The sequence below is a fragment of the Gymnodraco acuticeps genome, unplaced genomic scaffold, assembly GCF_902827175.1.
Source record: "Gymnodraco acuticeps unplaced genomic scaffold, fGymAcu1.1, whole genome shotgun sequence".
NCBI classification, from domain to species: Eukaryota; Metazoa; Chordata; class Actinopteri; order Perciformes; family Bathydraconidae; genus Gymnodraco; species Gymnodraco acuticeps.
In genome coordinates, this window is record NW_022992126.1 from 1,213,997 (window position 1) to 1,240,226 (window position 26,230).

General features: G+C 39.9%; 1 protein-coding gene across 6 annotated transcripts in view; it reads right to left on the minus strand.

Moving 5' to 3' along the window:
* The window catches only part of LOC117538066 (alpha-1,6-mannosylglycoprotein 6-beta-N-acetylglucosaminyltransferase B-like), a 126,707-nt gene that overhangs the window by 45,422 nt on the left and 55,055 nt on the right, over positions 1–26,230 (minus strand). For 5 of the 6 annotated variants that reach the window (XM_034203592.1, XM_034203591.1, XM_034203590.1 and 2 more), the window contains 5 exons: positions 19,888–19,997; positions 17,336–17,412; positions 16,570–16,749; positions 11,109–11,273; positions 3,431–3,600 (listed from right to left, as the gene is read on the minus strand). In XM_034203592.1, the coding sequence (XP_034059483.1) occupies positions 3,431–3,600; positions 11,109–11,273; positions 16,570–16,749; positions 17,336–17,412; positions 19,888–19,997 (702 nt within the window). The remainder of the gene's footprint in view (positions 1–3,430; positions 3,601–11,108; positions 11,274–16,569; positions 16,750–17,335; positions 17,413–19,887; positions 19,998–26,230) is intronic. The other variant, XM_034203593.1, reaches the window with a different exon arrangement.

The window sequence follows — 26,230 nt, forward strand, 5'->3', positions numbered from 1 at the left end:
GTAAATCAATACTCATGCTTTTCAAATTGCGAGTTGTGTGTTTAGCGAAGTCAGAGGCAGAACAAATTGTGGATAAATATGTATTTGAAGCAGAACAAAGTATGTTGCAGATCAGTACGCCAGTAAAAGTTAGTTACATTGTATCTTCCATAAAGCATATTTCTTCCCACACAAATTCATTTGGTTGATGATTTGAAAATAGACCATTTAAAGTATTAAATGACTTTCTATACTATTTTAAATGTAAGGTTTTCTTAACATTATGGTGAGCAAATATCAAGACACCAAAGATTGTGGGGAACAGAAGAGATATAGGAGATGACAACACAGTAGTTTTATATTTATAGTATAACTCCATGACAGCCAGAATGCATTACCAACTTTGTTTAACCGGAACGCTCTCTTTTATTGTCTAACTCAAGGCAAAGACCAAGGGAAATGAAAGGTGTGAGAACAAAAAAATGACACACAAACCAAAAACGATTGGACACACTGCATAACCCCTCTCTCTGTTCAACTGTGGCAAACCAAGTGGAAAGATTGACATCAGCAGGCAAAGTTGATTCACTTTCTCTCATGTTTTTTAAGGACTAAGTCAGGATCCAAATGCATTTTGAAGGAAGATTAGACAGCTTTCCCAAGTAATCCACAGCTAAAAGTAATTGTTTCCTTCCATGTGGGCTATGTTGACAAAATAATTATTCACAGTGGTATTATGCTTCAGAGTCGCCCGGGCTATGAGACAGACCCATTTAAAAATGTGGGTCCCGAGACACCCAAGTGATACACCCGCAGTAAAAAACGATCCTGACATCCATTCCAAATCTGACAACTAAACTTAGCCTTGTGAGCGTCCCTTCAATCTGTACGCTCATTTATGAGGAATAAAGTCCCCCAAGATTTTCATACTCTCCCCTGCTCCCTGCAGAGGTGTTATACATCTACAAAATGAATTGTTTAGGCTGGGGGTCAATATAATACTTCTTCTGTGATTTGTGAGAGTTGTCTCAGGCGGTGCACAGTGTAAAGGAGTTCAGCGGGGTCTCTGATGACATCACTATATTGATCCATGCTCTATATCTGTGTCATCGCCGTGAGTAACGATGGCACGAAGACAGTCTATTGGTCCAGTCAAGGCTGGACATAGACTTGGCCCATCTACTGTGTGATTCAGTTGTATTCTCAAACTCAGAACTATTCATAAGTCTACTCCCTAAAATTATTCATCCATCTCCTGCCTGACAACCTGTGTGATTAATTCAGTCTCGGCCATGAAGTAGATATTGCATAGGCTGGACAGAACAAGCCTGAGGGATCTCGACGAACAGTGTTGATTTACATCCATCCACCAGTCAGTTTGTGTGTGGGTGGACCTGTGTGTGTGTGTGTGTGTGTGTGTGTGTGTGTGTGTGTGTGTGTGTGTGTGTTTTGGCTCTTTAGCTGTATCCGTCAGCAGAAACATGCAGGCGTGCTGATGCAGGGAATAAGAAACACACCAACGCAGTCACACTGACAGGAAGCCGTGGAGTGCGTCGATACAGGATCAATACGGCAACAAATAAATCAACAGGACCTTAAGGCCCTCGTACATAATCTAAAGTGGGAATTGGCTGTAATTAGAGCACAACACACGCTTTAAACATGTTGACTGCACTATGTAGGATTATAAGAGCACATTGAAAACACGAGGTTTCTTTTTCACAGCTTTTGAATCTCTACTAATAAGGAGATACATAAAACTGATAGGATGATATAAGTAAGAGTAATTGATACAGTTAATGAAACATTTAGATGTTAGAAATGGCCTTTTTTTTATTCAAGTACTCAAACTGTTTACGTATAGCTTTGACCCTGACAATCAATAACCCTATTTTCTTTTCAAAGCCAACGTGTTTCCTTGTCTGGATAATCCCTGTATCGACATATTGTTGCCAGCCCACTGGCTTCTCTTAAAGGAATAATTCACCAGCAAAATCATAATTGTATATCAGATCAACACCTGCATTGAGGAGATAAAGGCCTGGATGCGAGAAAACCTCCTGCAACTAAATAGCTCCAAAACAGAAGCTATTTTAGTTGGCACACCAAACCAGGTCCAGTCATCCCCCATAACCCACATTACCTTTTCTGGACAAAACATACCCCTCTCTCCCTAACCCTAACCCAGTTACCAACCTGGGTGTAAGATTTGACAGACATCTAACCTTTGACACCCACATCAAACACCTGTGCAAAACCTCCTTCTACCACCTCAGGAACATTGCAAAACTCCGTCCCACACTCTCCCAATCAGATGCTGAACAACTGGTCCATGCCTTCCTCTCCTCAAGGCTCGATTACTGCAACGCTCTCCTCATCGGGACTCCTAGCGGGAGCCTTCAGAAGCTCCAATATGTACAGAACAGTGCCGCTAGGATCCTGATGAGGGTGAGAAAATAAAACCACATCACACCCGTTCTTCATTCCCTCCACTGGCTTCCTGTCTCATTCAGGATCGAATACAAGATCGCACTACTGACCCATCAATGCATCCACGGGAACGCTCCTCCATACCTGAAGGAACTTCTCACATCTCAAACCTCCACATGCAATCTCCGCTCCACAACTAACCATCTGCTTCGCCCGCCGAGGACCAAACTCCGCACAATGGGGGATCGGGCTTTCTGTGCAGTTGCTCCTCGTCTGTGGAATTCCCTCCCAGACCACCTGAGGACTCCACAGACCACTGACACCTTCAAGAAAGGCTTACAAACCTTTCTTTTAAAAAAAGCTTTTGATTAAACTTTTGTTTATTTTGTTTGTTTTTATTATGCCTCCTGTAGCACCTTGGGATTGCTGTGAGCAATGAAAGGTGCTTTATAAATCGAATTTATTATTATTATTATTAGATACTAGTCCCCTGTAACCTTGAATTTTTAGAAGAAAACATCTACTTTTCATACAAGCACAGTGACTGATTGAAAATATTAGTAATGGATATACGGGTTAACAACAGCAAAACTGTATTACATCAGTTTATGAACTCACAGTATTCACAGAGACCAGCCAGAGAGTGTTTATGCCGAAGTTATTTCAATTGCAAAGTTTTACCAAAATGCATATGTTTTGCAAGTAGTGAGCATGCAGCTAGACAAAGGATCAAGGATTACACTGAACCAATTGTGTGAGATAAATTATAAATGCATGGTTTCATACAGTTCTGCTGTTCAAATCAGGCATCCATTTTCTTTATTTCATCAAGACTTCTCCATTGTTTGAATTCTTTGTTCACTAAAGAGCTTGCCAGGAAAACACTTTTCCTGTAATATAGTTAAAATTCAGTCGATGAGAAATGAGGATATTAAACATGCATAACAACCTGCTAAAAAACAATCTACCACTAACATGTCAAACAGCCAGCATTTGGTATCTTTAAAATACATAAACTCACCCCTGCAGCTCCTTGACAGACATGGAAATCTTGAGGTTGTGTCCCAAAACATGGAGGGCTGTGAGGATGTCAGCCCACTGGACCATCTCTCCCAGAGGACCCCCCTTCAGCACTTTGGGGCTGAAAACATCTCCAGACTCCTCTGTTAGGAAGCCTACGTGGACCAGTATCTGAAAGAGGACAGGAACACATTGTGTCAGAGTTAAATTAAATATAAGTCTGTGGAGGAGCTCAATAAAAAAAGCTCCACTTTAGAAGAATATATGTTGTAAAAAATGGCATAGGTATTAACTAAATATTCAATCAGTGCAGAAGCTTTGTTTTAATGACTGCTAATGATCTATCAGTCATTTGACATGACCTAAAATAATTAATAATTGTTGGATTTAATAACTATAATCACTGAGATCTTGGAATATAATTATATTGCTACCCTGGAGTATAATATGACAAAAAGACGAGGAGCCCCTTTTGAAGTAAAACCCAAGGTGAGTGCATCATGAATATGTTTTTGAATAAAAAACTTTTACATTTAATAAACCATTTACTCACATTGACAAGACTTCTTCCAATAAAATATAGTAATTATTAATGTCCAATTTTAGTAGTATTGTAACCTCAATTTTAAATCCTGTATAAAGTAGCAGCTCAAAAACGCATAGTTTAGATGCCAATATCCTGATGAACATATCCAACTATCAATAACTTTTTTTAACTGAGTATTTTTCTCTTCAACATCCAGCCATTGTACTTTTGTGTACCATAATATACGTCTACTAAAATAATATACTTTAGAGACAACACGTCTTGATGGAGCAGTACTTATTACACACATAATGCCCAATCTTGTGAAGTACATTTAATTTAATCTGATGATATCATACACACACATATTGAATGTGTGTCTACTGTAGTGTATAAAGTTAAGCTCCTTGAAAGTTAAGCTTCTGCAGTCCAAACTGTTTTAATGAGTTTGAGGATTAAAATCACCAGAATATCAGACTCTTCCAAAAGAAAATGATGGAAACTGAAAAATAATTCTCTAAAATCCCCAATGAATTGTCCCCTCATGCTCCAATGAAACAGCACACACATGTTTAAAATCCATCAATATGGACTCAACTCATCTCACATGCACCATATGCAGACATACAGATAACTGCTGTAACTAAGTCCTCTGCACCGGATTGGAACACCCCTTTTGTTTTGAAAACATCATACACCACATGTGTAGGAATCATCACAGTTAGTTTGTATTTTGCATTAACACAACTTTGCAGGATACAGTGGTGTCACGCATGTCCACCTAGCTGCTGTGTAATTAGTGCAACCCACCGAGAAATGAGCAACACGTTGTCTTTCACAGTGGATTCGAAACAGCCATGTCCAAACACTGCTCAGCTGAGTAATCCTGATTAGCTAACGCAGCATGAACACCTCCATGTAACACACATAACCGGCTTAGGGCCAACTGTGAGGAGTTTGCCAGAAAGTTTGGACATCGATTTCTTACTGTGTCTCTCTCTGCTTGTATGTAAGTGAGTGTGCATCCCGTTTTGTACTTTTGCAGCTTTGAACTGTTGAGGTAATGATTAAAAGCTTCCAAGAGCTTTTGAGAAGCCGCAGAGCACTCTCTTATATCCCTTTTCCCCTTTACATCATGACACATTAGCCACAATGCACTAATGTTTGAAGGTTTCCTGTCTGGATTAAAGAGAGAGAGAAAAACAAAGTGGATATCTGATATTTATTTATCAAATACAGATGTACATATATAAAGTCATGACAGGTTTTATAACTGTATACATCCAGTACAACTGCTCAAGTAATTTCACTAAAGTTAACATTTCCAAAATGTGTGTTAAACATTGGACAATGGAGTGTGTGCTACAGAGTCAAGCTCCAGTGAGACTCCAGCTGGCGTGAAAAATCCCCTGATTTAATAAGCCTGCTTTATTAACTTCTGCTTCATAAAAAAAGATAGCGAAGTGAAATTTAATTACAGTTTGGGTGGCAGATGGCAAGAGTGAGAATTCATGGCGCAATACGATTCACTGTCTTGGCTTGGTGGCTTCGGTGCTGCTGGTGAGTGTGTGTCACACAAACACTGGCAACAACGGGAACATGGAGACAGAGGGAGGCACATTTCATATACTGGCAGCAGCACAGTAACACTGCTAAAGAAGTCTGAGAAATATCACACACAGTGGCAGCGGAGCTAAATAACAGTAGATTGGATTCTATAAAACTGGCATCAGATGAAAAGTTAATATGGAGAGGTAACTGGGGTTTACAAAACCTGGCTACTTGCACCATTGATCAACTGCTGAGAGGGGATTCCACTTTCCCTGTAATAGCCAGTATTTATCTCTATTTGCAAGTGATAAATCCTCTGTATAGCAACTACATAGAAGTGGAGTTCAATGACACACATCAGAGCAGCGCTGCAGAAGTAACCTTTATATCACAGAGAAGGAATCAATAGAACGGAGAGGAGAGAGGAACTAGCGTGGGCGGGCTCGTACTGTGTTTTACTGTGCAGATTACCAGCACACATTCTCGCGGCCATGATCATCTCACATATTTTTTTACGCACTCCATTGAATATAAAGATGAACGTGTGGGAAATGCACACAGTGGGAAGTCGACAACAGAGAGAGCAACTCTGCAGCTGAAGCTGTGCTTCCTCATAAACTCCTGCATCACGGCCAGCTGCCTCCCTCAGGAATCTGATCACACACCAGAGACTGGAGCTCTTAATACAGTGGACTTATGGCTCTCCCAGATGCTGTGTGTCTGAGTGTGTGCTGATGGATTTTAAATTATGTTTGTTTTTGTTTGTTTGTCTGCATTTATTTCACACTGACATACATCACTGAACTCTGTGTGTGTGTTCACCATGAGCTTGGCGGATTCTCAAAAGGATCTGAAGGTAGATTCGATTGTTATCGCCCCATAGGAATTAAGCACAAAGACCTGCCAAACCCGCAGAGACAGACAGAGAGGCGTGATCAAAAAACACTCATGCTCAAATCTCTCCTTCACCTTTATGACGTCCTGTCTGCTGAAATGTGTAAGCTACCTTTAATACCACAAAGCAAGGTCTTTTCACAACATCGTCCCTAAATGTTTTTTTGTAATTCCATAACTGTGATGAGCTGTCGAAAAGGACATATATTGTCTTTCATGCTGTTAGGATTGCTTTATGTAATTTCCAGTAAAATCCTCGGAAAGACCTTGGTGCGCACTTCTGATAGCAGGAGAGTAGAAGTGTCTCTCGAGTAGTGTTAATTTCGTCAGCTATTTTTTAATTTAGTTTTAGTCTTAGTCCTGTGTTAAATTTCCTTTTTAGTTTTAGTCATATTTAGTCACCTTCATCCTGTTTTTATTTAGTCAAGTTTTAGTCGACTAAAAGTCTGAGCATTTTAGTCGACTAAAACAGTAACTATTTTAGTCAAGATTTAGTCGACTAAAAGTCTGAGCATTTTAGTCATATTTTAGTCAAAGAAAACTAATTATTTTAGTCTACTTTTTGTCAATAAAAACTGTTGAGGCTTTTTTAGTCATCAGATTATATAGAACATTTCAGTCAAACTAGTCTAGCCAAAACCAATAATTTGTCATTTTAGTATATATAAATAAATAAGATTATATCTTGTCCTTATTTGATGAAAAACACAGGTTGAATGATTAAGCAGCTTTGCAGAGAGTATCTGGTCAGGTTTGTGGTGTTTTTACCAGCTGTGTTATGGCCACATTGCTTCCCTTCTGATGAAACAATGCATTCGCTTTTTTTCTCCGCCTCATTGTAGCGCAAATGGGCCCAAATATCACATCGTTTCTTTCTCCCAAGCAGTGGTGGCTTTAGACTTTTTCGTTGTCAGTCATTTTGACGGACAGGATCGTAACATTTCCGTCATAATCCATTATTACCCGTCGAGTACACAATGTATCACTCACTCGCGCTGACGGGGGGTATTCGGTTAACGCGAGTGCGACCACTGCTCCCAAGCCCTGTTGTTGCCATTTTATTTTCTGTTGAATAAGGTTAGTTAGACCATGAGTTCGACCCGAGTCTTCCTGACAGTTCACAGTGTGCCGCTGCCCGGTGTAATTCAAATGTACCGCCGCGCGCAGCACAGACACACAGCTGCTGCCCTGCCGCAGCACCGGAAATGGAACTGCTGGGAGAAAAACTGACTATCAGAGATGTAACGTTATCTTTGATAATATTTCGTCTCCTCATTTTTCGTCAACGAAAGTAAAGAGAGATTTTTGCATAGTTTTTATTTAGTAAACTACATTTTCGTCTCGTCACTTTTCGTCAACGATATTGCATGATGATTTCGTTGCAGTTATTGTTTACTGCCGTCGGTGCCGTCTCGTCATCGTCTCGTTTTCGTCATGGAAAAAAAGGTCGTTGACGAACATATTTCGTCATAGTTTTAGTCAACGAAATTAACACTACTCTCGAGTGTGTGCCACCACTCCATTGCTCTGCACCACTCACCACTAACTGGTCAACGACAGAGGAATGCTAATGCTTGTCTCGGCATCTGTTAGCGCAAGGCTTCGCATGCATGTGTGTTTAGAGTGTGTGTGACCCCGTTCTGTCATGCACTGTGGCCCCTCTGAAGGTCGCAGCTGTCCAGGGGAAGTCCACGGGTGGCAACACAAGCTGGCACTGCCAACCATCACTACTCTACCCTTAAATGTCCTCAGACTTACTTTCCCCTTCATTATTTCTCCTCACGTTTTACCTCCTTGTTGTCCCATTTCTCCAACCGGCTTCCTCCCCCTCCTCTTTCTTCCTCACTTTTTCTTATCCCTGCCGTACTCTCGCCTCTTCACTCCCCACTTCACCTTCCATATCCCATTAGTCTCTACTCTGTCTGCACTTCATCAGTCAGAGGTCAATTAACTCTCAGGAGGGCAGACACAGGGAGAGGCGAATTAACAGTTTGGCGTATGCTGACAAACACACTAGATGTGAAAGCTCTACGCACACCAAGTAGGCACAGATGCGCACAAAGCCCCTTTCTTAGACATAAGCTAACTTCAGAATCACAACCTGTCCTGCAGCCGGTATACAGGATAAGGTCAGCGTCCTTGAATCTGTACTTTGCTCTCTTAAAAGCCTCTCCATTATCCCATGGCTTGGATGAATATGTCTCAGAATATTTTCATTTTGTATACAAAATATTCCATCAGCTACTTACAGTTCAAAAGCCTGAATGGGTTGACCCAGGGTTTCAATTGAGTTTCGTAACTTAAAAATAAAAGGTGAGTTCTCTAAAAAAGCATTACTGCTTTGAAAGTGCAACAAAGGGATTGCTATATTCTTTCTGAGCTGCACAATCACTGAGGAAAAAGACAGATTAATCGCTAACAAAAAAGATTGCCCTGAATATTGAGGGCAGGCGTCTGCTTCATGCCGTGCTGCACTGTGCACACACAATATCTCAAACATCCATCTTTCAAATATATTCGACTGAATAACTCGACTTCAGATTTACATTTTCTCAAAGTTTCACATTCCCTCTCATGCATCTTCCCATTTCCAATCTTTGTTTTATTTGCTGGGAAAGGAAAAGAATCATCTTGCTTTTTCTCTCCCTGTCGATTCTCCCTCCCCTCACATTTGCCTCTCTGCTCAGCTAATTTGTTCTTGAGTAAACATCCACTCTGCTTACAATCAAAGAGAAAGTCAAACAAGGAAACAGAACTGAATCAACAGAGCCCTGCTGGAATTGTAAAGACCTCACGCTCAAGCAGAATGTTACATTTGCTATTGGAAACTAAGGGATTTTGTCAAAGATGAAGGTTAGTCCACTGGAAAGCTGCAGTCAATACACATAATAGTGTTTTTATTCAATTCAATTCAATTCAAAACCTTTATTTATCCAGGTAAAATCCCATTGAGATCAATGATCTCTTTTTCAAGGGAGACCTGCCATAAAGGAGACCTTTATAAAGGTTAATTAAAACCATAGTGTTCTCCTTCTCAATGTTAAAGTCAGTGTATACTTTAGAGTTAAGAGAAAATGAATCCTCCTGTGTGGGAGGAAGGTAACCGTAGAAAATGTTACATTTGACTGGGTCATACTGAGATTTAATGTTGGGATCCTTCCTTTTGCTTGTATTACAATGACATCCAATTAGCAGTCATAAACAGACATTTTTATTTCCAAATCTAATTAGTGTGATAAACTGATAATGACAGCCAAGGCCAATTCTAACAAACACCAGGACATCTGCTGTTTGGATAGCTGCGGCACATATTAAGGCCTAAAGGCTGTTAAAGCAGCCATGGAGCCATGATAGAGGATAACAAATCCACCAGAGAACATCAATCTAAGTGACAGAGGACTATTTCTACCCCTGTTAACTTATTTTAGAGAGATATGGGGGCAAAAAGAGACATTTTGGGTAGAGGAAGCACCATATGTACTTAATGTGCTTTCTTTTCTTGGTTACGTATTCTTCTTTCTGTGTCTCTGTATGCACCACTTATACCAAAGCAAATTGCTCGTATGTGTAAACCTACTTGGTAGATAAAACTGAATCTGATTCTGATTACATTAACTCGTTTATTTATCGCTATTTTCATAACCAAACGATTATGAGTCTACACAGAGCAGGGTGCGAAGCGTAGTTAAATGTGTAGTATTTAAAGGCTACATAAGTCAAAGTAGCTTTCAAACGTCCAAAGTTTTGCTCACATTTTAACAGCACTCTAAGTTTTACTTTCTTAACCTATTTGTAATGAACTACCGGACATCCACAGGCATCTCGGCTTCCAGCCTTTTTTATACTTCATATCCATCAATCCTTTTCAAATCCATATTCCACAATACCATCCCCACTACCATCCATCGCCCTCTCCTTTCTACTCATATTCCATCCCTCTGGCATTCCATTCTTGGCATTTCATCATATTTCCAATCAAAATCATAATTTTTCACCTGCTCTCTCTTTCATTTTAGTGGTTACCAGCAGGAAGTAGCCATGTCCATTTTTTGCAGCTCCCGTGCCAACCACAATGAATTTTAACAATTTAACAGTACTGTGGTAATTCTTTATTTTAGAGAATACAGCTTTGTGAACTATCTATGAAAGGATACATAAACTGTTACACAGCTATTACAGAAGGAGAATGCAGACTGCAGCAATGGATGAAAATCATTACCTTCTCTATCATTTTAATCGTACCATAATTCAAATTGAGATCCCTCAAGAAGCTCCCGAACAAAGCTTTTATGCACAGCCACTTGAGCGGAAAACAGTGATGCCTATGCCTTGGATCTTTAAATCAAAATGCTTTTAGCTGATCTTAAGCCTACATTATACTGTAAGGTATTTATAAACCAGTTTGATCTTGTCCATACTCATAAGGTGATATTATCTGATACTGTAGGCTGTGTGTTAATACTTTTCAGTTTAATGGACCACCTTCCCCTGCATCTTTAAACTACAAATGTTTTTCAATAGTGCCTGTAACACTCTTAACACTATGCAAAGCTCTTTATCGCTTTGTTATGAAAAGGTATTTCTCAGATTCATTTTTGCATTTAGCTATGATACAAAAAGTTATTCACACTACCTGATCACAGTCAAGCGAACAAACACAAACATTCTCTATCATCAAACACGTTCGTCTTCTCCTCTTATTTCTTACCTTCTTCTGGTCCCTCCATCGTTGCTCCAGCTTGGCGTCCAGGCGGTTGGCGGCAGCGGCCCACTGCTGTGCAAGCCGGCGTATCCTCCGCTTCATGAAGCTGAGCGACTCTTTTCCTGCCCCGACCTGATCCAGCAGCACAGAGAGGTCTGTGCGGAAGGCAGCCTGGGAGGATAATGGATTAGAAATTAAATGCGAGATATAAAGAAAAGAGTTCATGAGACAGTAGGAAAAAATAGCAGTTTTGCCTTCCAGGTACTTGAATGCTGTTAAAACACACTGGACTGCAAAGCAATTAAAAGAGTCTGAGAAAACATGTTAAGGTAGCGTGGGTCATCTGTAGATTTAAGAACAACAGCTGCATAACCTGTATATGTTAATCTTGATTAAATATGTTTGTAATTCTGTATTCATTGCAAGTGGGGGGAAATGCTCTCAGTTAGAATGTTTTACAGAAAAATACTTTTACAATTTTATACAATATTTCCTCTGTCAACGCTAATACTTTTTTTCATTCTTCAAGAAAAACTGTGTCCTAAGAGAACCCTGTTAATTTTTCAATTTGTTTAACTGTTTTAAGGCTGGCTTTAGTTTCCCCTGTCAAAGAAAAGTTACAACCTTTTCTAACTAATGCTATAAACACTCCAGACTTCTCTCCTCTGAGAACAACCTTGGCTCAGTTTGTGTGCAGGCTACAGGAAGACTGTAATACACAGTTTGGTAATTTGGGTCACAGGATAAAATGATAGTATCAGTCTTCATGTATAGTGGCATTCTGCTTTGCTTCACTACAAGTGTACTGCTGCCACAAATAAAGTGTAAAAAGCAAGGTGAAAGCAAACACACAAAGACACTGCACACAAATCACTTTAAAAACAACTTTAAACATGTATGTTCCCAAACGGTAAAAGGCTGACCAAGCTGGGAACAATACCAAACACTAAAGCTAGTGTTAAGTCTGCAAGAAAACATTTTACTTTTCAATTTGGTGAACCTGTGAAATCAAAGCCTTTTATCGCCCAGGGGTCACCTTCGCCTGAACGTTTCCACTTTTATTGGTCTTTGATAAAAAGCTTTCAATATTAACTGTACTCTTAAGATTGGAGAATTGTTTTTGTTTATTTTTTAAAAGCCAGCAAGGAGAGTTGCATTTACATCAGAAATGTTGCTGCATTGAAGCTAGACAGCAAGAGAGATAGCTACTACAGCATACGATTAACATGATTTTTATCAACTGAGAATCCCTGATGGCATAATAACTGCACAGGAAAACTAAAGGAAGAAATGACCTAATGCCAAATTGGGTCGAGAAGAAGCATGCAATAAAGATGCGGCATTAGTTTGTTCATGCAAGGAATTAAATAATTACTGCTCCATGACCTCAAAGTGGATGTTGAGGTGAAGGGTGATAATGGGAGGATCAGGCCTGTTTTAATTAGTAGAGAATGAAGAGGGTCAGATGAAGGTTAACTATTATGTACACAGTAAATTTCTCTGAGTAAAATGTACTCAAATTGAAGAAAATGTTACTCTAAAAATATTACATTTGGTCCCAACCTATATAGAGTAAAATGTACTCTTTGTTCAGAGTGGTATTTTTAGAGTTAATTTTACTCTATTATGTGCTTACATTTGACTCTGCTTAATGGTTATTTACTCAATGTAGTGTATATTAAAAACAACTATACTGCCATTTTACTCATAATAGAAGGTCATTTTACTCCAAATAGAAGGTAATTTTACTCAGAATAGAATACATGAGCCATAATGATCTTTATATTAAAAAAGGTCAATAAACCAAAGTGCTTAAGGAACATGAGTGGGCGTGTGTGAAGCTGACAATTGAGCAGCCCGACCAAGCAAGGAGGCAGAGGCAGAGAGTTCAAATACAACCCGGTGTGGGCATTTATTCATCGCTGTGGTTCATGATACACAGCCTCAATATGACTGTCTCATGTGAACACAGTCACCAGCAACAAGGATCTCACACACACTAACAGGAAAACAGAACCTAAATACACACAGGACTAATCAAACCAACAAGACACAGGTGAGGAGGGAGGAGAAACACAGGGCACCAGGTGAACACAATCACCAGCAACAGACCGAGATCTACGGCTCCAGAGATTACATTACATTACATTACATTACATTGCATTTAGCTGACGCTTTTATCCAAAGCGACTTACAATAAGTACATTCGACCAGGAAGACACAACCTTGAAGAAAACAGAATCATATAAGTACATCAGGTTTCATAGAGCCAAACATTTCAAGTGCTACTCAACTGGCTTTAGGTAAGCCAGTCCTTTATTAGTATAAAAGTGCTCCGTTAATAGTTCTATCGCTCGAAGTGGAGTCGAAAGAGATGAGTTTTCAGTTTGCGCCGGAAGATGTGCAAGCTATCTGCCGTCCTGATGTCAATGGGGAGCTCATTCCACCATCTTGGAGCCAGGATAGCAAACCCACGTGTTTTCGCCGATGGGAACTTGGGTCCCCCTCGCAGCGAGGGCGCAACGAGTCGTTTGGCTGATGCAGAGCGTAGTGCACGCGCTGGGGTGTACAGTTTAACCATGTCCTGGATGTAGGAAGGGCCAGATCCATTCGCAGCATGGTAAGCAAGTACCAGTGTCTTGAAGTGGATTCTAGCAGTTACCGGAAGCCAGTGAAGGGAGCGGAGGAGCGGAGTGGTGTGGGAGAATTTACGAAGGTTGAAGACCAGACGAGCCGCTGCATTCTGGATGAGCTCCAGAGATCACCTCCGTTACAGCGTGGTCATGGTTTAACTCCAATAGAATTGACTCTGCATTTTTTATCGCACTCTAGAAGCTATGAGTAATAAATACACTCCAAAATGATTAAATATCACTATTTCAGAGCAAAATAGTAATTACTCTGGAAAAAATACTCACCAATATTTCCTGTGTAGTGATGGAGGCAGAGACTGCTGCTAAAATTGAAAGGCTTTTTTTTTTGTATAAAAGGACTGTTTAAATTATTCTCCCTCTTTTGATTGGAACTGCGGTCATGTGACTAACAACTTAAAGACCACCATTATTCACTCTCTTAATTGTGTGCCAGTGTTGTTATAAACCCTGTCTAAAACTGAACACACAAAGGCAACCATTTTGGACAAATAATAGATGATGAAATGTATTTTGATGATATTTTTCTTTGTTAAACACTGTTATTATAACACAATCATGTCCATTACAAGACTGAAGATTTGAGTTTGAAATGTTCTCAAAACATTAATTATTGAAGCAAGAAATTACCATTTAAGGTCACTGACTACTGAATAAATATTTAATTATGCGCTCACAGCGCTGAGAAGCCAGACAATAAAGGGTTACTTTGTAAGCAGAGCAATGCTCTACATGCTGGAAACATGTTTTATTCATGTCATGAGATAAGAATCATGATTTAACTTCACACTTTGGTTGGTCTACACAAGTACAACCTGTACTTTTTATCCAGAATGCACTGGAAATAAATCACAGTCAAAGCAGCTTCCACCAAAAATCTACAGTGGCCAAAAGGCATCATTAGTTTCATTGTTATTGAATATATGGCAGCTAAATTAGGAAAATGTGAACAGCATGAAATACAATAATCAGCTTTGGACCTCTTCCCTACCCTCACAGTATTTTACGAATTTCCAAGGTAACAATTTTCCTGATTCCCCATGAATTTGTACTACTGTGGTATTTCAATCTAACCTTGGTGAACTGAGCAAGCTTGGAAAGTCTGAGCTAGAAGGCGATATTTCTGTGTGCGGCTTTATTAGCAAACAAACTATGCAACTGGATTGTGTTCATGGGAGGCGTGTGAAGCAGTGGATAGAGCCTTGGTATTGGGATCAGGGGGTCACAGGTTCAAACCCCACTGCAGTCAGCATGTCGTTGTGTCCTTGGGCAAGACACTTCACCCCAAATTGCTCCTGTGGGGATTGTCCACAGTATTGAGTATGTAAGTCGCTTTGGATAAAAGCGTCTAACAAGTGACATGTAATGTAATGTGTTTATGTGGAGATAAGAAGCAGAAAACTTCATGGGGGCTTAACAAGAAAGGTAAGGTATCTGTAAAAGTAATGACTACAAATGGAGAGCCCAATATGCTGTTCATAGAGCAGGTACAAGCTCCCCGTCTTGGCAACATAATAATTAAAAGTCTAAATGCAGTTCGTATTAAAGGTGGGGTAGGTAAGTTTGAGAAACCGGCTTGAGATACACTTTTTGTTATATTCCATGGAATGCTCTTAACATCCCGATAGCAATGAATATCTTAAGTGCTTTGACAAAAAATCCATACAAAAATGTCATCTGTGGAAGCCATAGCGCTGTAAACGGCACGACCAATCATTTTAGCCGGCCCGGCTAAAGTAACTGGATGGCCTACCTGCCTGTCAGCCTTCCATCTGTGCACAAACTTATCTCGTGCCCTCATTGGTCATGAGCGCGTTCGTGTGTGTTGGAGGAGGGGCTCTGTAAGGAAGTGGCAGATTCTTTCCGGCTGTGTATTTTCAAATTCTAGCGCACTCGAGCTGGTTTCTCCAAAATTACCTACCCCACCTTTAACTTCTCTGAAAGTTATCATTCATGTAAATGATGATTGTACATATACGCACACCTTGGTGCAATTGTAGTTTATTAGCAGTTAATCGCAATTCAGCTTAAACAGATGAAATGTTATGTGAAAAAAAAAAGGTATGAATGTATTTTATGTGGATAAATTGTTATGCTATAAATTGTTATGCTATAATATATATAATATATAGATGAACTCAGACGATTGCTAAAAAACATCAGGTAGGATTTTCTGTGAAATGGCAAGATGGGTGGGAAGAGGGGGGGACCGGGTGGCATGGGAAAGGGATTCCCTATTTTTATTTTATTTTTTATTTCTTTGTCTTTTCTTTTTCTTTTTGTATTGTCTATATTGTCTATATCATTTGTATCTGTATAAGTCCCTTTTGTGAGGGCAAAAAAAACAAAACAACAACAATAAAAAGTTGGTCACAAAAAAAAAACTTCTCTGAAAGTTGCTACCACTGAGTATGTTTAAATTATGTAGTAGTTATACCGGAGTAGGCTTTGTGAGTGTAGTTCAGTTAAGTTTAAGTTTGAACGCAAGTAGTTGGTTTTGTAGTCTATGTAAGAAGTATTGTTAGTTGTTATTTTTTATTTTGTTAACTGTACACCCCTCAGTTAAGAAATAAGGCCACTTTCTGGTTAAAACTGTCATTTTGATTGGTTATCTATTTGAAAGAAATGCTAAATCAGTCCACAAAAAACTGCCATATTTGATCCTAAAAATCCTCAATAACCCCCCAAAAGACTCCCAAAAAAGCCTATCAGCTACTCTAGTATATGCTAATAATGCTACCTAACACAACTTAAGGTCATTGTGCAAATTACCCAACATACAGTATGCAGGTTGGGAACCATTTCACTCCTCTCACCTGTCTCTTGGGGGCCTTCGGCTGCACTACATACTGGGTGGGGGGGCTGCTCTGGTTCCTCCAGACCAGTGGGGGGCAGAACCACTCCACCTCGCTCAGGTAGACGAGGAAGGAGCAGTCGGAACCGTCCACACCGTAGAAGGCATAGCAAGGGTCCGATGTCCAACGAGCGCGCATCCACTGGATGGTAAACAGATAAACATGAATGAAATGCAATTGCAATTGACATTCACATACCATCAACACTTTAATTTAACTTCACATATTTGTATAGGGACAGTAATGTGCCATAAACCAATGCCACACACAACAACATTATTAGTGTCAACTAATTTATAATTCCTGAATGGGCCTTAGATGGGCATCGTTTTATAAAGGCATTAACATATTTATTATAAAACAGTGGTTCTAAAAAGGCAGGGCCATGCATGGATGATTTGCTCAATAAAAAAGGAACCAAACAAAGCAGACCCTTGCAGACCCAGACCCAAATGTAATGCCTCCCTCCAATGCTACAATTCTAGACATTTGAAGACAAATTTAGACCTTGAATATCAAAAACAAATGTAAGATGTTTTATGAATTTTAAGGATCTGCGAACACCCTGAAAGAACACTTTTATTTCTTTATTTAAAGAATATAACTCCTTATAACTCAATGACCACTTGTCTGATGGTCAGCAATAAAGCTGTCAAACAAAGGGAAATGTTTAAAAAAAACTGCTGTAGCATCATATTGAAGATGAAAATCACATATTGACACTTACATCTACTTTCCCAGGACACTCTGGAAAGTGGGGGTCTCTTGGTATTTCACACTGGCTTGACGTCCCATCTCTTACTACTGAAAACAGATAGTGAGTAAAATGTTACCTCAAGTTAAAAACATGCTTTGTTTGTTTGTAGGTTAGTCACAGGAAAGACTATTCCAATTTTAACTATGAGGCTAAATTATAAATCCACTTAGGTCTCTCATGAGAAAAAATATTCAGCTTTATTCACAATCACTGCTTTATTAGTCCAGGCTTGGCTAACTAAAGTCGTTGGCTTTAATGTGAATATTTATTCTCCAGTGGAAACAACTTCTCAGCAATCAACCAGTCCTATATTACCTATCAGCTCATTTAGCAGCATATGGTGCCTGTCAAAGCCTCTTAAAAAAGCAGGTTTTATTTATTTAAGCAAATCATTTGTACAAAGTGAGTGTAGACATGAACTTGTTTGACCCACAGGCTCACACCTCAGAACCGACAGGTAATAGTATCATTCACATTAACAGCTCTTCTCCAATCGGCCGTGGACTTTTTATGGCGATATTGGCTTCCTCCATCATCATTATCATTGCCATATGTGCCGCTGATGCACATAAATCCCTGTAGTTTCCCTCTCTGCTCTACTGCAGTGTACACTATTCACTTGGCCTGACACAGAAGCACAGTCCATCTTCCACTGCTGCGAACCGTCGTAGGGTTGCACTAGCAAGTGTGTCTGCTCACTTAGGCTACACTCACTGCATTAATTGCTCCACTGACTTAGTTAACTGCTTCTGAGGCAACATATTTGCCTTCTCTCTAGGTTCTGTCGGTTTCCATTTGCCCAATGAAAAAGAAACGTTTCTTCACATAAGTCTTCCCAGGGCTGCTCTCAATCGAATATAAACACACAGACTGAGACACACATTGCTTACAAATATGATTACATGAGCCGCTCTAGCATCAACTGGACATATGGTCAACTAACTCGATAAAGAAACGTAATAAAAATAAAAAGCCTTGTCAGTGCTTAAGGAGGAGGAAATCCTCAAATCTCTCTCTCCTGTCGTTGCCTGACCACGAGATAATAAACCACCGCCACTGAGCCGTATGATAATAAAAGTCTGCCGGCAGTGTTTAAATTCATCTGTGATTAGAGGAAAGAAGCAGTGTTTTCATTTTGGCGTGTGCCACGGTCCCTGCAGATGCAGTGGGGAAAAACAAAAGGAGATGTAATATCCATTTATTGTCATGTAAAGAGTTGGGCAATTACCCTCCAGAGAAAAAGTGAGAGAGCAATAAAGGAGAAAGAATCATAATAATGTGGGTATACTATGTGTGTGCAAGACATTCATAAGCTTAGTGTTATGTAGGTTTAATTAGAAATGTGCAAGAGAAAACAACAGCACTGATGATATATACAGAGATGACCACAATGTCCCTCATGCACAACAGTGCTTCCAAGATGAATCACATTTGTCTCCCTTACTCTCCTTAGAATACAATCATTCTGCTATCCATCTATAAACTTGTCCTGGTTTTAACTGATGTTCAGCTAGAAAAATGCTGCAAAGGCATCACTCTTAGATCTTGATGCTTTCAGATTTTGGGTTGATGTTTTTGATTACCTATTTATAACTTTACTGCTGCATTGTTTTTGTCTGGAGAGAAATGAAACTGTCACTTGTGTATTATGGCAAGATTTCGGAAGTGATTTGTGTCAGTGGAATATTTAACTAGACGATTTGTACAGTATCTCTTATTTTGTTGTAACAGCAGCAATTCAAGTTGTAATACACTGTAGAAGTCAACTTTGTATTTATTTCTTTAGACCTTAAGGAGCATTTTTGGGTTAAGTATGTGACAAGTGGACTTCAGGGGATGGGAATCACTCAGCCCTAAATGGTAAAGTCCCGTTTTTCCACCCCTGAGCAACAATGCTATTAAGTTTCCGATCTTTTTTCCTACAACTCCTGTAACAGCAGAATTGCTAGAACCCAGTTGTGCCAGGTTATTTTGTATCCTCCATTTGTCAGCAAGGTTATAGAAAAACAACTGGTCCAATTTGAAAAAACTCAAGGGTTTATCATGGGCCAATCTATTTTGGTGCAGATCTGAATCAACTGGGTTTCTGCTAACTCTGCTCTCAGAGTGCTATTTTTGATCGGTCATTGTCTTTGATATACATACCGTGCACTAAATGCTATATTGGGTGCCTGTTTTATTGTTTTTAAAACAATCATGAGTCACTTTACTAGAATCATCTGTCAATGAAATGTACACGTTTGAGTTGAGTGGATTTGATGAGATGTCTTGGTGTCACATGAGATCTTGTGATTTAATTGTGCTGGATATTTTTTGTATATGGCTGTGTATTGAGGGCTGATCCACAGCATGCGGAAGTCCCTTAGTATCGCAAAAAGGTCATATAATTATGTCTGATGCACTCATGACATATCTCGTTTTTTTTTACTTTATGCTTTCTATAACATATCTTATGTTTAGCTGAATGAAGGGGTAACGGAGTTTCACTTCAATCATGAGGATGATGATGATTGGTACTGTACCTCTTCCTTGCACCATGCTGTTCTGCAGTATCTGCTCTACCCTTGTGGCCATGTTGGAGACATTCTGGGCTATAGCTTGGATCCTCTCCACCAGGCCCGCTGGTTGGAACCTGCACACCCATTTAGCAACACACAAGAGTAAAGAGAAGATGAGATAAAAGCATGTGGAAATGAGAGTCCTTACACTTTTAGGACACAGTGACAACCACATTAAAGCAAAGTGCCTTGACCAAAAAAGCACAAATTCCCAAGATTTCATCACTTAATGTTCTTCTCCCGATGGTATCACCTCTCCCTAGTCATGCGCTAGTCTCCATCCTATTAAGTTATAGCCATTTTGAAGTTTAGTATCATTGTTGTTTTTACTCTTCTCAGTCTCAATCACCCCTCTCTCTTTCCTCTTCTGCTTCCACGGCTTCCCTTTTTACATCTCACAGAAGTTTTAGTGGGAGATGCAAATTGTTAGACACTTGGTTGGAGCGTGAAATAGAAAAAGACCTGCGCTGTTAATACCACTTCCTCTGTGGAGTGAGCAACTTCTAATTTACTTAATAAGATGAGGGGGAAATATGTGTGTGTGTTGGTTTGTTGTGTTAGTATGTGTTTGAATGCATTTGTGTCCTCTTTGTTGTTCTGCATATTTTCAAAGCATCTGACTGCATGATTGCACAACATGCAAGGTCAAGCCTGCGTGAGCACACATGCTCATACTGTTGTGCCGATTATGTCCATTTAAATGACTTGATTTTAGTGTGTGAATGTGGCTGTTTGTGCCTTGCTGTTTCTCTGTCTGTATTGTCCATTCAGCGCATGGTTTTAGCCCTCATTAAAGACAGAGGATTCAATGCAGCATAATAAAACATCCTCAGATGATATGTTCTGTGTGTGTGTGTGTGTGTGTGTGTGTGTGTGTGTGTGTGTGTGTGTGTGTGTGTGTAGATGAAGGAATGCAAGGCTGTTTAAACTAGCTAAATGCTAACAGTGGCTGGATGAAAACGAACAAAATGAATCATCCTACCAAGGGAATATTGCAAGGACATAAAGTGTGATTACAAATGTACGTTTGTAAGCAGCCATCAAAGTCACAGGCTGTCTCCAAGCTCCATTAACAACTTGTGTCGTATGCGTTGCTGAGTGTGTTTGGTTTGTGTCCTCCCACTAACATACTAGGAAGGGATAAACGAGGACATAGTTACACCGTATTGACTTTTGAAAAGTTGGATCATTCATAATTATCAGGACCGTTCTTTCACTACAATTGGGTTGAAAGAATAACTGTATTTTTAATGTTTGTTAGTCAGGATATTTATTGACACAAATCACAATGATCTGTGAACTGTTAAAATACACCAAAGGAAGAATACCCACAGTGTAAATACACCTTTGAAAAAAACACTTTATGTGATTGCGTCCTTAACATTATCTTAATAAAAGCATGTGATAAAACTCATGGCTTTTCTCTCATCCTTTTATTGCAGTTGAGGCAAATACAGCGTACACTTTAGTGAACATTATTACCTTTGATTGTCTTATAATGAGAGCCTATACTATATGAGGCTATACAAATATATTAAAACATAAATATTATCACATGGAGCATTTCACAGAAGTTCCCAGCTGTAGGATTACAGCTACCATGGCACCTATTTTATTAAAGCTGCAATGTATTTGGCCTGAAGGACAAAACCTGCTTGGTAAGCTGAGTAACCCCCGGTACAGTAAAGCTCTCTTTGGGGGGCTTCACTGTGACTGTGCAAATTGGCCTCTATAAGACTTGACCTTCTTATCTCACCTCCAACTTCTGCTACAATGTGAACTCATCCCGAGAGATGAGAACAGAGAGAAGGAGAAACGGAGAGTCATACAGTGCGATGTGAGGGAAGAGAAAAGGGATGAAAGGCTCAGAAGGAGAAGACTAGACAATGACATCCAAAGAGAAAGGGAACACTTCAAAATAACGCAGTGTGAGAGTCATGGAACAACTGGAATAAAAGCAGGCAGAAAATAAAGAGGAGGAGATCAACCTCCCACGGCAAACACACCAAGAGTACCCGGGGGACTTTTGTGTTAAGGAGGAATTAATAATAAAATAAAGAGATCCTCTGGTGGAAGCCAACAAAACAGCCTGACTGGAACATTAAACGATGATTATGATCAAAGAATACTAGGGTATACATATTTGATGGCCCACTGTTGAGCGCTACTGGCAATGAAGCTTCTTCTCTTTTGATGAATGTAGACAGTTTGCTGTTTTACAAATGAGGGGAACAAATCAGAAACGAGGGAGAGCAAAGAGAAGACAAAACGGGAGGAAAGTAACGGGGGAGAAGAACTGAGAAAGGAAATCCACTGACGGATGACGAGGAGAACATGAAAGTTTGGAGTTTCTAAGAATACATGTGTTTTCATGCTCTCCTTAATTCAGTCTCTCTCTCTATCTAATGAGATCATCATCTTAAGGGAAGCAGTTCAACAACATGTGCATGTGACCAAGGGTTGGCATGAGTGTTTGTTTGCCAGTGACTTATTACCCCCCATGGCGTGGTGTTAAAACATCACACTCCACTGCTTATTGTGAAACATACACGAATGCCACACACTCAATCACTCTGTTTTGTGTGTACAGTGGTACATTGTTTATTTCTCCCAATGATTTATACACAGAGCAACTGAAATCAGGAACGATGAAATAGAAGAATTGAGGCGTTTGCTTTGCTGACTACTTCTAGAAAAGCTGCAGTACGATATTGACTTGAATGCTGTGGAAAAGAAGGTCTCCTGGGATATAGGATGTTATTGATGAAGCTTCGATGGGTACTTAAGGGAGGGAAATAGGTAAAGCCGAAACAGAGCGGTGATCTTCGACCAGCATTCACCTAAGGCAAGACAAACCAATCTCCCCTCTCATCTGCTACACGCTAAAACATCAACTCTGCATCCTTTCCCCACCTTCGTTCCCTCCCTAGTTTTCTCTCCTCCCTCCCTCCCTCCCTCATTATATTCCCTCCGTTTTCTGCTCTAACGAGCGGCTGCCCCGTGGGCGAATCACAGGCTAGGGCCTCAGACATCCAGTCCTATTCGCCGCTACACGGGAGTGTGTCAGCACCAATGAAGCTCACTGGGAAATGAGACTCCCGCCCAGTGTGTGTGTGTGTGCGTGCGTGCGTGCGTGCATGCGTGCGTGCGTGCATGTGCGTGCATGTGTGTGTGTTTGTGTGTGTGTGTTTGTGTGCTCTTTCTTTGAGTGCATGCCCGACTGGCCAGGATTTGGGATATGTTTTTTATAAAGCTCTTTCTTCCAATTTGCTCTTTCCCCCGCTGGCTAAACTCACATCACTTATACTTAACTACATTTCTCCCACATCCTCGTGCGTTTTGTGTATATGTGCAAGAGAAAGAAAAAGATTAGAGAGTAAAAAGAGGACAGCGAGGAAGAAAGGAAGGGTGAACAGTAAAGGTGGAGAATGATGAAGAGACAGAATGATAGAGACAGGGAGAGAGGGGAAAAACGAAGAGTGACAGAATGAAAATCATTGGATTGAAGAGAGACTTAGGTCATCCCTGTCAGAGTGTGTGTGTGCGTGTGTGTGTGTGTGTGTCCATTAATCCCACAGGCTATGCCCTGGTTTAACACCAGACTGGTTTTAACAAGTGTAACCTCAAGTGAACTACTACATTGACACACAAGTGACACATTTAAAATCAACACACACTTGTTTAAGATGGTATTGTCCTTGTTCAGCGGTAAGCCATCAAAGGAACATCACCAGGCGGTGAAGTGTGTGTTTGTGTTGTTCATACCCACCAGTTTCTTTAGTCAATATCCTTTTCATTCTCCTTCCTGAATCAAAACGTTTACTATAGCTATTAAAACTGGTTCCACTGAAGATCAATTCGGTCCAAACTAAACAACAGTGCACTCAGAAAATACAATTGATTTCTTTTTTGTCCTGAATTTGATTTCAAATTTCATTTCACAGAGCATTTCGGCTTTCAAGAAGAACTTGTTTTACAATTGGACAAAGGAATGTGAACACTATGTATCAAAAGTCTACATGATAAATCTCTGAGCTCGGATGAAGTTTTCTGTTGCTCGCTGAATGACGTTTGGTCTCTGTGGGGACTTTAATGTTTATAACCCATGATGGCTTGCTTATACCAACACAATTTTAGACAAGCCGTCAGACGTGAGTCATGTTACACATTCTCAATTCCTGTTTTGAAAGTTTGATTTAAAAGTGGCACCAAAATAGTAGTGAAACGTGTCCTCAGGCTGAACTGAGGCTACACTGTATGTAGGGGTTTCAAGTTATTGTTTGGGGAAAATTACACATTTTATAAGAAAAAAATGCATTTGTCCATATTGTTTCTAGCTTAAGTCATTAAAAAATCATTTAAAACAAATGTAACTTATGGAATGTTATATTCTATATATTTATTTATAACAGTGTTTTACATTGCAAATGTGGGTGAGGCTGAATGCCAGTTGCTGGGATGAAGCCCGGGTCTTTACAGAGGAATGCTTTTTCCCCACTGCCACTCCCCCCCAACTTTAGTACAGTAATGCTATTTTGATGATTAACGCTATATTGCACCCCCACAAGACCCACTCTGCCAATAAAAGCAGAGCTATTCACTGGATTTCAGAATGTAATTGTAAGGTCAATGCAAACATTTTCAATTGACATCTTGAATTATTGTGATCATTAAAAGACTTGAACATTTGCAAATCACTAAATATATTTTATTTAAGAATACTATATTATGGCCCATATGATGCCATTATCATCATTACAGTATGTATTCATTTGGTCCTGTCATGTGTCACTAGGTTTTCAACAAAAAAAGAAACACTACATAATATATATTTTATTTTTAAAAGGCTCAGTAAATCCACTCCCTAAGGGGAAATCTGCTCATTATCCACTTTTAAAGAGTAATAGTCACACATCATTGATTTGTGCTCTTGTGTTTGACCCTAATTACACTCTGACCATAACCCCTCGATCCTCCCAAACTACTCCCTTCATGGCAATAACTAGATATTGATTTCTGCTACAGTAACACCATACCGTCCTACTTAGAGTCACTGACAATAGACACCTTCAGCAGGACACCTCTCCCCTGTCGTGCCCCTAAGAGTTGAACTGCTTCCCCCACATTAAACAGCCCATTACTAGACATTGATTGCAGTTAACACCAATGCCAGACCATATTAATCGTTCCATCCTTCCGCACTAGTGCCTCTGCACAGATCTGACTCTGAGTGCTTATTCAGGATCATTAAACAAGGTTCGAAGAAGTGAGGGGATTTCTGTCAGTGTGTATCGCATCACTCCTGCAGCACCACGTTTAGTCAGGCTGTTAGGAAATGAAAGGATTCAGAATGGAGAAAACATTAAAAAGGACAAATTGGATGTTTTGGTACTAAAGGGGACAGTGGAGCCGTTAGATAAAAGCAGTAGCAGCAAGGTCCTTCAAGACTTGTCTGTGTGCAGCAGCAGCGATTTTGAGGTAATAGGCAGCAATTTCAACGAGAGGAAAAAAATGATAGTGAAGATGAGAGTGAAATACAATAAAGCAAGGAGTATAAAGGAGGGGATATAGACGGTTGTAGCAACAGGAGAAAATAAAAGGTAATGTGGAGCAGAGTTCCCGTTAGAATATTTTTTCGCCGGTCAACATGTCCGTTAAAGTTTAAATCTTCCGGACAAAATGAGAAAAGTGCCAGTCAAAGGACTTCTTTGTTATTTATTGTGCTTTAAAACAAATTGATATGATTCAATATTAAACAAACTAATCATAGTAGATTAACTATTCAAAAGTGTTCAGTAATTTACAATAACACGGGAATAATAAACGGAGCGCTCTCTCCTTCTCCTGACAGCCCTTCAGTATCATGCAACTCGCGGATCAGTAATGAGTGACCCCCCGACAGTAAAACTAAACATATCTATAACTAGTTTAGGTAGATTGAGAGGTAATTAAAATAGCTACGTGTGATATTCTAACCTGAAGAGTGTGTTTTGTCCGCTCACCGCTGCATGTGATCATGCAGAGCTGCGTGTCGACTCGTCAGCAGCAGCTGATCTCTCTCTCCCGTCAGATTAGACTGGCGTTTATGTCCATATCGATCAGATCCAGCTAGTTCTAGCTAATGATATGACTACCTGCTTATTAAAAGACACCTAAACAATAAGCCTCGCTATGCAACCGGGTGAGGCCACAAAGTATAGCGCAGCATTATGCATTTGTTTCATAGACTGTATAAATGGACGTAGGGTCCGTGACGTCACCCATAGGATTCTGCAGAGTTGCCGTGAAGCCCTTAGTAGTAGTGATG